At 40.9% G+C, this 12,643-nt stretch overlaps 1 protein-coding gene across 2 annotated transcripts in view; it reads left to right on the top strand.

Annotated features, from left to right (window-relative positions):
* The first annotated feature begins 2,282 nt into the window (after window positions 1-2,282).
* prex1 (phosphatidylinositol-3,4,5-trisphosphate-dependent Rac exchange factor 1) overlaps window positions 2,283-12,643 on the top strand; it is a 99,111-nt gene continuing 88,750 nt past the window's right edge. Inside the window, exon 1 of one of the 2 annotated variants that reach the window (XM_044114281.1) lies at window positions 2,283-3,048. In XM_044114281.1, the coding sequence (XP_043970216.1) occupies window positions 2,905-3,048 (144 nt within the window). In that variant the 5' untranslated portion in view covers window positions 2,283-2,904. The remainder of the gene's footprint in view (window positions 3,049-12,643) is intronic. The other variant, XM_044114290.1, reaches the window with a different exon arrangement.

Below are 12,643 nucleotides of genomic sequence, written 5' to 3'. Positions count from 1 at the left end.
TCCCTTTTGGAGCTTTACTGTGTGATTCTAAATTGCCCACAAGTGACCGAGAGTATGGATTGTTGCAGTTGATTCCCAGGTTCAGGTGATGTCAGACGTCCAAAGGAGGAGAAGGTGAAGCAACAATGTTTGCTTAATTGGGGAACGTTTCGACTAGATTAAATTGTTTAACCCACAGTCTTAGCGTGACGCTCAGGAAGAACGGCAGATGTCAGTTAATGGGTGACCCATCGGCTCTCCAGTTCGGGGAAAAGTCAAAAAATCTCATAAACAGGCGATCTGCCAGAACCGCACACGGTAAAAAGCTCCGCCGGGATCCAAACCGCTCTTAGAACTATGGGCCATTCAAACTCTGCTCATTCATTTTTAGCTTACAGAAAAAGCGCTAAGCTGCCAAATAAACAAAAGCAAACTGACCAATAAAATTTAAGCTTTGGCGTGCGACCCCCACAGACTCAGATGTGCACTACGTACAAGATGTTTTGACACATAAGATCTTTTTTTTTTTTACCTCCATAATTTGTTAATGATAAAGAGGGTTCGATAATAAAAATTTCACAAATGATACTTTAAGGTAGGCAGAGTGTGTGCAGCCATACAGCTGCAGGCGCTGCTGCCCTCCGATAATATCCTGCAGGCGTCTGCGCAGTTCTTAACTTTAGCCATAGAAAAGAGTTTTAGGCATAAAACAATTTATTTTAAACGTTTTTTCTAATTAACTATTTTTCAAAAAAGAAAAAAAAAAAATATATATATATATATATAAATATAAACAAATGTTATTAATTCAATGTAAAAACATTAAATTAAATAATTTCTTTGGCAGTGCTCCCGAATGACAATGGCTATTTTTAGAACTTGCTCCTGGCGACTGACAAGGTCCCCTTGGGCGACCGGGTGCCCACGGGCACCGTGTTGGTGACCCCTAGTGTAAAGAGCAGGGTGAGAGGAAGTCCTGTTGTGCGTTGTAAACCATATCCTGATGATGATGGAGGAGGAGTGATGGAAATGTACATATCCTTTGTCTTCTCTGCCTCTTCTTCTGTTCTGACCCCGTCCAAATTCTCATCCTTCCATTGACAGAAATGTTGATTCCATTTCTGTGCAAAAGCTTTAACTATGAGCTATTTCAAAAATACTGGTTGCTCAGTTTTTGAGCTGATGCTTTATCTACATTGGAGAAACTTGGGATTCACCTGGAAGCAATTTATCACTTCAGGACAGATATCGAAAAAGGGCTCTGAAATGGATATAAATATGCTTGACAACGTATGACAACTTATTCAAGCATTTTGCATATTTAAGATTTATGCAGCAAACATATTCTTAAATGTTGTGGAAATTGAGATAAATCATCAAAGATCTGTAATACATTTTGATCAACACAAGCAATTGAAAATGCAGGAAAAATCAGAGATTTATGCATCACTTTCATAGATGTAAAAAAGCATTTGGAATGTGTACATGTAACCGGATCCTTTCTGCCTTGTGCTGGTTTTAAGTGATCAGGCCGTGACAAGGTTTGTCTTTTAAAAGATGATTTCTCGATTTATTCTGACGAGAACAACAAACAGAAAACAACCGTGTTATAAGCTGCCCGCTCCAAGTCCTACACAAAACGTAACAAAAATTAACTTAATAGATCTATAAATAAATGTGTATTTAGATAGAAAATAAATAGCACACACCTCTCCCGCAGGACAACATGACAAAAAGGGGGCCTACGGGACGCAAACACTTTAAAGACAATACCACAGAAGAAGAAATAAAAAGGAGGGGCTTCTGCTCTTAAAGTAACACGGTTAAAACAATGACAGAATTCAGTCAGGTAGGGAACAATACAAATAACCAAAACAAATACATTTTGTGTAATTATAACAAAAGAGACATACAACCAGGTTACACATAGAAATGAGAAATTGCTGTTTTGCTTAATTTTTTTAGCATGTAAAGCACATTGATTTGCGTTGTTGGTGAAATGTGCTATGCAAATATATTTGCATTGCCCTGCCTTCTTTATGTACTGTATCAGCCTAAAAAAAAAAAGCACCTTAAGTTAAATCCACCAGAGGGCGCTTTTCTCCTAAATTTGTTAGGCCAGGCGGCCATCCTAAACGTAATGACTTTACAGAAAAGCTCAAGGTTTACAATGTACATAGTAATTTTAAAAGAATTAACACGTCTTAGCATTTTCTCCATAAATTTAAAATAAAATGACATACTAAATGGCATATTTAAGTCTCTGCTAAACTATTAATGTTTGCCTTAACATGGTAACAAAAATCGGATCTGAATTCTTGCTAAGGTTTCAGTGACTTTGTTTTTTATTTGACATTTTAGTAAATATTTGGTATTCTCTTGTTGCTGTTTTTTTTTCACTTAAAATTTTGTTGCGGTTGTTGTTAAAGTTAACTAATAATTAGTTTTACCAATCAACAGGGTAAGTACGCGGTGAATTTGTTGTTTTAATTTTGAGGTACCAGGGTGTGACGCTAGTTTATTTTCTCTGTTGTGTTTCTCCGGCTGCCTCAGAGGTCGAAGCTAAGGCGCAGCAGCAGACAGACATACAGCTGTATGTTTGTTTGAGAGCTCATAGCGGTGGCTCCCCCTCTCTTTCTCCTCTCCCGCAGCCTCGCTTGCTCTCAGCTGGTGTTGCGACCTCACCACCAGGCTCTCTCTTTCTTTCTGCTTCTGGTTTGCTTACTTTTCGCCGGAACTTTACTTGCAGTACTTATGCTGCGTCGAGCATCACAGCTCTGCGAGAGGTTTTGGAGAACTTCCTTCGGCAAGATGGACTGAACCAGGTCTCTTATTAAGAGTACGGATACTTCAAACAGAAGACGCGTGTTTTGTTTTTTAACTATATTTTACTTTATTGAGACATTTCGACTTGTTTGCTCCATCATGGACGAGGACGAGGGGCATCATGAGAACGGGATTCACGTCGTCAAGGACTCGGACAGACAGCAGCGGCTCCGGCTCTGCGTTTTGAACGAAATACTCAACACAGAGCGGGACTATGTCCGGACGCTGCTCTTCCTTCAGTCGGTAAGTTTGACATTTACCCCCTTTCTCTCTCTATCTGGGTGCTGATATCCACTTTCCTCTGTTGCAACACAAAGCGACGCAAATTAATACCCACATGGGGTGCAGCACTGACTACCCTGGTTTCTGCTTCTCCTCTTTGACAAATGTGAATCCCATGTTAATGTTTGAAGTCCGACACAGGCTAGGAGTCTGATTTGAATCGTTAGACATGCACTCACCACGTCGTTTAAGGACCTGACCTCCGGTTTCCAAATTTATAAAATAGATTTTTTCTAAGCACTATAAAATAGGGCTGGGCATTTATAGTATTGTTTATCATTTACTGTGATAAATTTCCTATCATGATAATAATTTTGATATCGATATCAAGATAAGATTCAATTAATGATGTTTAAAATCCCTCAAAGCTGTCTATTGCTAAGATTTTTAATTTCACAATTTTTCATCAACACAGTGTCAATAAAAACCCATGCATTTGAAAATATGTTTAAATGCAGTTACTGTGAGCAGTTAGTGATACAAATCACACTTTTTAATGTGACTGCTGTCAACAGGAGGCGTATTACACATTTTCTTCCAAGAGCAATACTTGTGTATGTGGAGCTATGATTGTTGTGCCATTCAGTCACCTAAAGGAGTAATAAATTGACACTTTTATGATTATTACAATAGTACTATAAAATACTGTGATAAGTCCATATTGCCCAGCCCTGCTATGAAACTCATAAATGAGAAAAGTGCTTAAGTTAAACACATTGTCTCAAAGCATGTGTCTCTAATGTTAATGAAGCTAACCAGAGAATCAAGAGGGAAAAAAATCTGATTCTTTTACAATTGAACCAATCAGAAAATTTCTGATTTGGATGTCTAGTCCACTGATCAGAGCATGTTATGAACAAGACTGCTAAATTCACAGCTCTCCTTTGTGTGCTAAAGCTCCTGAGCTTTAGCACACACACTGTCTGACATGCTGAAAGGTGGTATGAATTCAAAGGGACTTTGCAAAAAAAATTAAATAAATAAAAATATTATCACAGCCATTGAGCTGCAGCTCCAAGCCTTCCCCAGACTCAGATAAGAAACTATTTTCAGCAGTTTCTTATTCAGTCATTGGTCAGGATCTCCTTTCTGAATGAACTGACTGGTCATTTGTTTTTTTTTTTGCATGCTCCTTTCAGCTTGGGCAGTAGTTTGCGTCCCACCTGCAGGTGACTGTTCAGCTCATTGCTTCATGCTGTCTTCTTGCAAAGCCTCTGCCATGTCACCTTAGTTGGTTGTTCATTGTAGGTGGTGCCTGCCTCCAGCTGTGACCAGATTATGGATGTGTGGTCTGCATAAAACATCTTTATTATAATACAATGCTAATTGCTGAGGGGAAATTCCCCTCTTTTATTGCCCCTCCCCTCTTCCCTCTCTGTTGAAGAAAAGTCAGAGGTCAGGCTCAAATGCAAAGCCTCACCCTGGAGCAAATGGCCTATTCAGTTTATGTCTTTTGGCTCCCTTCTGGTTGGAGGGCAAAGACTGGTTGTCACCATTCTTAACCTTAGAGACATATTTATTAGAATCCAGATGATTCCTGGCTTTTTCCTATTTTCATCGTTTGGTAGATATTTGTCAAGCTTGGCGTTGGTTCCCTCTTTCCTCTGTGCTGTCGCATGTTAAGGACTTCCTTAAAGTTCTGCTTGCCTGCAGAGCCGCGTCCTGTCACTCAGAACATGCATGATTGAAAACACCCCCCAAAAAACAGCCATGTGATGAAAACTTATTATCCCACTTTTATTTTTATAGCACTCCAGTCATCTTTTGGAAATTTATGTTGGATGTTTTCTCTGGATGGGCTCATCACCAGTTTAGACCCAGATCTGAACCTCATTGTAGCGTAACACAGAATGAGGTCCAGTGTTGCACCATGTAAAACCCACTGGACATTAGTAAAGTGGCCGGTGGGTTTCGTATGGCAGCAGTTGTGTGTATCTTGCTTTACCACTGCTCTGCTTCCCCCCAAGCGGGAGCAGAGGTTTTCCCCCATCCAGCTTCTCTATGCTGTTAATAAGGGAGCTCACAGCATTTTCAGCAAAAATAAAGTATGGAACTGGGGTTGGGGTTACACATCTCTGGAGAGCAGGGCAATCAAGAGGAGGATTACAACAAACTGATCATGAATTCAGATTGTTAGTTGTGTTTTTCTGATTCTACACATTGTTTTTATCCCAAACCCAGATAAACTGTGAAACTTATTTCCCGTTTTGAGAGCTGCACGAGGAAACATCAGTGGAAATGTGTGAGGTTTTTACCTTGGGGTTTATAAGCCAGTTGACGCCACAGTGCTGTCCTTCATGCTGAATGTTGGTGAAGTCTGTAAAATCTGATAATGTGGAACTAAAGTTGTGATATGACTGACAGGGTTTCAGCTGCCTGCCTCCATATTTTTATTTTACTGTACCTCCATGTGCAACCCCTTAGAAAACAACATAAAGCTCTGATTTTTCTGTAGAGTCCCTTTTAGCTTCTCCTTTTCTTCCTCTGATTGTTTTCCTTATTGCTGGGGAGATTTTGAGCATGTCCATGTTGCAGATTGAACAGTATTTCAAAATAGACCCTTGATTTTCCTCTGACTTTGTGATCTTTAACAAACATTCGAACCCCTCACTGTTTCTTCATCAGGATGACAGCACTGATTCTGAATGGGCCAGTTTCAGATTCTCACAAGGCAATGACCTTTAGTAAATCTCCTGGTTCCAAACATTTAAAATGACCTGAATGTAATTGATTTTAACAAAAAAGTCCTATGAAAGTTTTAGGATGTCAGGACAGACCTCCTCCTGTTGGTGGATTTTTCTGTGGAGCGTAACTTTCCACCATTGTGACAGTAGGATAGGAACTTTTAGTTTTTTTTTTTGTTTTTTTTTAAGTGAAACAGTTGAAAACACAGTTTCACTGACACACTAAGTAGGCCTCTCAGCTGTTCTGCATGTCTCTCATCCCCTGGCACTTACCAACTCTAACAACCACATCCAGGTTTGTAGGACGTGCATGCAGGGATGTTGTGAGGTGAGGAAAGGGAAGGAAGGATGGAGCCAATGGGGATTAAAACGACTGTTTGCTCAGCATTATTGCTTAAAAATCTATTTCAGTCTTAGAGCATAGTGGAGGATGTCTGAACATTTCCAAGTTTCTGCTGATAACTGCTGCTTTACTGCTCTACGTTTTGTTGTGACATCACCCCCACCCTGTTGGTGTCTGATCGCTTCTTAGTGCCACAGATTTGTGGGGATTTTCTCTCTATTGGCATGGCTTTGTTGATGCGATCCAGCCAACTGGATTTTCCCCATGCTGGGATCCACCGACACCAAAACGCTCACTAGCTTGCTGGATTTCAGGGTTTTTTCCTTCAAAACCATAAACAAACATGGTTTTTGGCCACTTTCTTTTTTCTTTTTTTTTTTACCATGTTTCACCGAATTTCATTCTGGAAAAACAAGAGTGGAAGATTGAGGCCAATATATCAGTGCTTTGGTGTTAATTCTGAGATGTGAAAGAGGATTTGAGTGACCAGGAAGGATAATGGGAAACATCTGGAAATCCTGCCAACTCTGACCTTTGCTTTGGACCATATAAGAGAGATTAGTGCTCTAATGCTGATATGTGAATTCAGCTATATTGTGTTTTGGTGTGTGACTGTTGAGGTTTCAAAGTTTTTACCTGAAACCATTCCTGTAGTTTAAAGTGCGTTTAATGAGAGATCCCTGTATAGTCCACTTTAATGGAACTTTTGTTTGCCTGGAAAGTCTGATTTGTTTGGGGGAGATGTGAATGCTCAGATGAACTCTCCTAAAGAAATGAATTCTGGTCCTACAAACCTCGGTTTGAGTTTGGTTGAATAGAACTCTGGTGCAGTTTGGATGTGTGTTAATGCCAAGCAGATCATAGACTAGGGATGCAGAAAAAAAATCGATTCTGTAATTACATTCCAAGTCCTGGAAATCCATTCAAAATGCTTGAAGATTGATTCAAGTTGGCTTAATTTTTTGTAGAATTTTGTTTTGAATAATTCTTTGATATGTTTTATTTCATTTACAGCCAGACAGCTAAGCTAACTTAAAGCTGGTCATTTAAGTTACAGAATTACATGCCAAGAGTATTTTTGTGGTTTTTACCAACAAAAACAGAAATCCTACAAACTAAAATCTGATGCTTCTCCAGTTTTGTTTGCATTGGTGAAGAAGGAAGCTTTAACTTCATGTCTTGTTCAGAAGTTTTCATGTTGTTTCCTTCGTGCAGTGCCCCCACAGGCGGGCAGTGCCCCCACAGGCGAGAAGAGGAACAGTTTTTTTCAATTAGTTTGGTTTGTTTGGCACAGTGCAGTGTGAAAGTGAACTGCAACAGCTGAAAATGTAACAAATGTTCCTAATCAATCAAACTGAGTCTACTGCGTAGTCCAGTAGATCTACTGGACTACGCGATATAGATCTACTGGACTAGTCAAAGTCACTATAAAGGGGCTGGGATAGTCCAGTAGACTTCTAAAATCCAGTAGATTTTAGAAGTATCACCAGCTTGTTAAACTGTCTTCCCATAGAATCTCATACATGCTCACACCCAGTGGCTGCATATCTGCTGAAATGTTTCTCTCATCTGCCTCTTGATGCGTTTCTTGCTGTTGTTTCAACAAGCAAACAGGATGACACATGCCCGGGGCCGCACACAAACACAAAAAGCCATCGAGCCGAAGCTAGAGGAAGACAGACATACAGGAAGCCGCTCTGAGCTTCCTCCACTAGCTGAAGCATGTGTCTACCTCTTTCCTATTTCCTCTTTTTTTTTTTTTTAAACCCCCTCTCTGTTTCACCACTCCTGCCCTCCCCACTCTGTGGGAAAGACCAGCATCAAATTTCTCTTGGCTGGAGAGTATACATAGCTAAAGATTCTAACTCTCATCTTTGCCACAACCCTGGTGGTTCCAGTATGCTGCAGTCAGATAAACACTGGTGCATTCAGTGGGATGGAAGAGTGACCTGTTGAGATTTAGCAGCAGGTAAAGCAGCTACTTGGGCTTTGTGGCTTTTTTAAAATTTTACCAAGGGTTTAAACACTGCTTCTGAGCATAACTTGCAAATCAAACTGATTGATGGTTCAGCAAAACAACTCTTAACTTGGGACAATTCTGGTGCCTTGCAGTGAAAGTATTGAACCAGTCAAAGTCACTATAAAGGGGCTGGGATAATTGTCTGTTACAGCTTAATCTGGCTGTGTTTTTTATAGTCATGTGTGTTGATAAGCCATTTCTTTAAGGCATGAGACTGCAGTAGGAATTTTAAGAATTCAAGTTAACAAGTCTGAACCACTGTTAACCCCAAAGGTATAATATAAAAGCAAAAAAGAAATAGAACAGAAAAACCTACTCAGCAGATTGTTGCAGATTCTTCCTGTAGTACAGTAAAAAGCTGCCGTTGGTTTGCTCAGTGAAACAGGCGGTGCTGTAAGAAGTCATCATCTCTTTATCAATCATCAGATAATACAGTGAAGAAGCACAGTGTGGAACAGAAGGCAATGAAGATGTGTAGAAAAGCTTTCAGTGTTCATCAGCGTGTTGATTGATGGGATGTGAGTTTGAAGATCTACTTTCTCAGGATGGTTCCTTAATGCTGTGGAGTGTGGATGGGACAGCAGGCAGATGGTGCTGTTTTTTCCTTCTCAAATGCAACCAGGAAAACACTTTGAGATTTTAACTTTTCTTCAGAAGAGCACAGCAAGAAAAGTTCTGTTTGCAGGTTGCTACAAACCGCTTAGGAGACGCAGCTGACACTTGAAGCAAGGCGCTCTGGTCAAATGATACCAAACTGTACATTCAGACTGACCTCCAGTTTGAGACACGGTGTGGTCAGTATCATGCTCTGGGAATGCTTCTTCTCATCCGGGACAAGAAAGATTTGATTGCAGGGAAGATGGATGGAGCGAATGTTCACCTTTCACCTTAAACATGCAGCCAGAGCATTCCAACACATGAATAAAACAATCTTTATTCGTGTGTTGGAATGGCCTAGTCAAAGTCATTTTCACTTCTTTCAGTTTTACCTCATCAGTTGAATGAGCGGTAGATTTATCTAATTAAGTCCTGATGAGGGTAGAATGGCAGTTCCTTTTCCCACTAGGGGGTCTTTTGTGGGCTCCAGTGTCCCCCACATGACAGCAGGCTGACAAGAAAGGGGGAAGGAGAGGGGGGAAGACACGCGGCAAATGTCTGCTGGGTCTGGGAATCGAACCCGCAACGGCCGCGCCGAGGACCCAAGGCCTTCAAACGTGGGCCGCGCCATCCCCCATGCCACCACAGCATGCTCCAAAATGGCAGATTTTATGATGTTGTTACAGCCCCTGGCCTCTTGAGGCTGTGCAGGCTCCTTTTCTTTTGTTTGTGATGCAGGATCAGCTGTGACATCACCCCTTCTGATTGCCTGGAAGCTGCAGGAGCCACACCCAATTGGATCAGCAGAGCATGGCAAGCCAATCAGATGTTGACGAGGCCCACCTGCACCATATAAAAGGCCTGGAAATCATTCCTCCAGGGGGACAGCTAGCAGGAAGAGGTTTTGTAAAGCTGACCCCCCACCTTTGGTATTTGACAACTGCTCTGGGCAGTTTGACCAATTTTGTTCTTGCTTTTTGCTAAGTAGTTTGAATCTGCTGTAAACCTTGTACAAGCTAGAGCCTCGTGTTGGGAGGTTTGGTGCTCCCTTTTGTCCTTTCTTTTGGGTTGCTTTGAGTTACTGTAGAATGACTCATTTGAACATTTTGTAATTTAATTTGTTAGTCATTTTCTTCTGTTTCAATTGGGTTAAGTTTTATTGTGTCTGGGTTCTGTGAAATCTCCTTTTTTTGTAATAAATCATCTTTATATAATTCCTTTTCTCTGGACATTTTTATGTTATCGCCCCTGAACCCCTAGACCTTGGGTGCATAACATAAGAGGGGACTCGTCCGGCACCATACTCTCATGGGATTCCAACAAAACGTGGGCCAACTCCTCCACCAGAAAGGTCATCTCACAGACACAACCAGGCTCATACCACACTTTTTCCTTCTACTAAACAAGTCCGTTTGCTGCCCACCAGACAAACTAGTGACACTCGCCATTAAAGATGGAGAGGAGTTTAAACAAGGCTTACACACTAACCTCAAACAAATTTAAAATGTCTAAAAGTGCCGATCACTTCTCTATGTGACATACGAGTGAACATCATAATGCTCTGCCATCATTATAACTGTTCTTAACACATCTCCAAGACATCCTTTAACCACTAAAAGCTTCAACCTGATCCATGGTTTATGACAACGGACAAGTGACAATGTAATGCACAATAAAAACTCAGAATGACCACTCATTGTCCCCTCTAACTGCCTAGCGAAGAAGCTTACAAACTCATCCTAGTCTTTTGGGGCATAGTGATGGTTTTTTTATGCATTTAGAAACCAGTGGCACAATAAAGGCGACTAGCAGGCTGTCACCGCCTCGCAATCACGGAATGCTTCCAAGCCGATGAAGGGAAAAGGAATAGGGAAGCTCTACCCGCCGTATCTCCACACTAGGAAATAACATGGTGAAAACACTGTTGGGAAACGCCGCTAAAACCTGCAAGGGGACACCTGTTCAAAAACGTTTTACTAGTGCACATTAAAAACTTGACACTTGTCTATCTCGCTAAAATTTTAAGCCATAAAACAAGCATTCCGCTCCAAAAATCACAAAATGCACTGCACGTTATCCAAACCACCTGCATATCCCCCAAGAGCCAGAAATCCAATGTGAAACAAGGGCTCAAACAACATAATTCAGTCAAAGCATAAGACAAAATGTCAAACTTACCGAACCAAACATAACTCGCAGAACAGTTTGAACTAGCCCCCAATTGTTACAACTGGCTCAAGGTCATAACAAATATGGGAGACCATGCAGTAGTTAGAGTGCATAAAAAGGCAATATTTATTAAAAACAACAATGGATTGTGGATGTCGATATCAGTGGTGTAATGCAAATACTTGGATGTGGTATATAAGTGCATATGGAAGTGTTGAAGTGCAAAAACAAAGACAAACTCAAATGTGCAAAAAGGAGGAGAGCTGAGGCCTGGCACTAAAACCCCAACAGCATCAAATGGCAGAATGGACGCTGAAGGCAACCCAGAAGGTGAAGACAGACGGGTTTAAATGCTCTGTGCTCCAAATGAACAAATCAGCAGCACCTGTAAAGGGGAGGAACACAAAGACAGACGACAAGACACCAGCAACCCAGCCCATAAGGCCCAGGGCCGTAACAGATGTGCTTGTCTAATCTATGATAACATGTAATAAATCTGAACATCAGTTGTTTTCCTCTGGTAATTGAATAGTTTTGTGTGTAGAGAGACTCTTAATCATTAGCTTCAATTTTACTGTCTCTGATTTCATTATTCATAATAGTTACTGATGTTTTCTGGAGCTTATTTGCACCAGAACTTTTATTTTGAAGTGACTTTACTGTGGTGACGCTAATAAAGTTTTGTGTGACACAAATACTTTAACTATTTCTGTACAAACCTCCCACATGTTTATGGAGACTACAGTTTTGTACCCACATTCATCCGTACCTTTAAGGAAAGAATGACCAGTACTGTATACACAGTAATGTGTATATTATTCTACTTGCCTTATATCAAGCAACTGCATGTGATTCATTATAATCTCTAAGCCAGGGGTCTCAAACTCCAGTCCTCAAGGGTTGCTGTCCTGCAGTTTTTAGATGTGCCACAAGTACAAAACACTGGAATGAAATGGATTAATTACCTCCTCCTTGTGTAGATCAGTTCTCCAGAGCCTTGCTAATGACCCAATTATTCTATTCAGGTATGGTGCAGCAGAGGCACATCTAAAAGTTGCAGGACTGTGGCCCTTGAGGACTGGAGTTTGAGACGCCTGCTCTAAGCTCTTTTGTCCCTGTGGCTCCAGAGGAGGTAAAATACCAAATGATACGAGAAACATTTCAGTGGAAACTAAAACCATCTCATTTGTAACAATGGCTCACCAGATCAGAAGCTCTGATAGTATTTTGGTCGGCTACTTTAGCATTTTCAAAGCTACAAAAACCTTTATTTCTCCATAAAGGTTTTTTATTTGGGTTTAACCTTTATGCAGGTTAAACCCAACATAAAGAGGTTTAACCTGCTGCTTTCTGTCTTTTACTGATCAGAGAATAATCTGTAATATCTGCCCACGGGCTTTCCCAAATGACCATTATTGTGTTGTCCTGGGCCCTAATTCATCTCTTTGCCACTACCTAATCTTCATGGTTGTGCAGACTGTTTATGTCTGCCTGGTTGAATACCAGGTGGGGCTTGTTTTGTTCATTGATGTATTGACATTAACCTTTTAAAACATGATCCTGTGTCTTTTCCTCCTTGTGGGGGTCTGGTGTTGATGCGCAGTCCTCTGACGGCTCACTCACCGCCACACTGATTCAGTCTGTCATCCTTACGTCTGTCTGCACCAAAAACACACTTCCAAACCTCCAGATGGCCTTTGCAATCTGGTCCATGATGTTATCTGCAGATCGCCACATGTCACC

The sequence above is a fragment of the Gambusia affinis genome, linkage group LG01 (genome assembly GCF_019740435.1).
Source record: "Gambusia affinis linkage group LG01, SWU_Gaff_1.0, whole genome shotgun sequence".
NCBI classification, from domain to species: Eukaryota; Metazoa; Chordata; class Actinopteri; order Cyprinodontiformes; family Poeciliidae; genus Gambusia; species Gambusia affinis.
The sequence above is the reverse complement of the archived record's forward strand: the minus strand, read 5'-3'. Positions and strand labels throughout refer to the sequence as shown.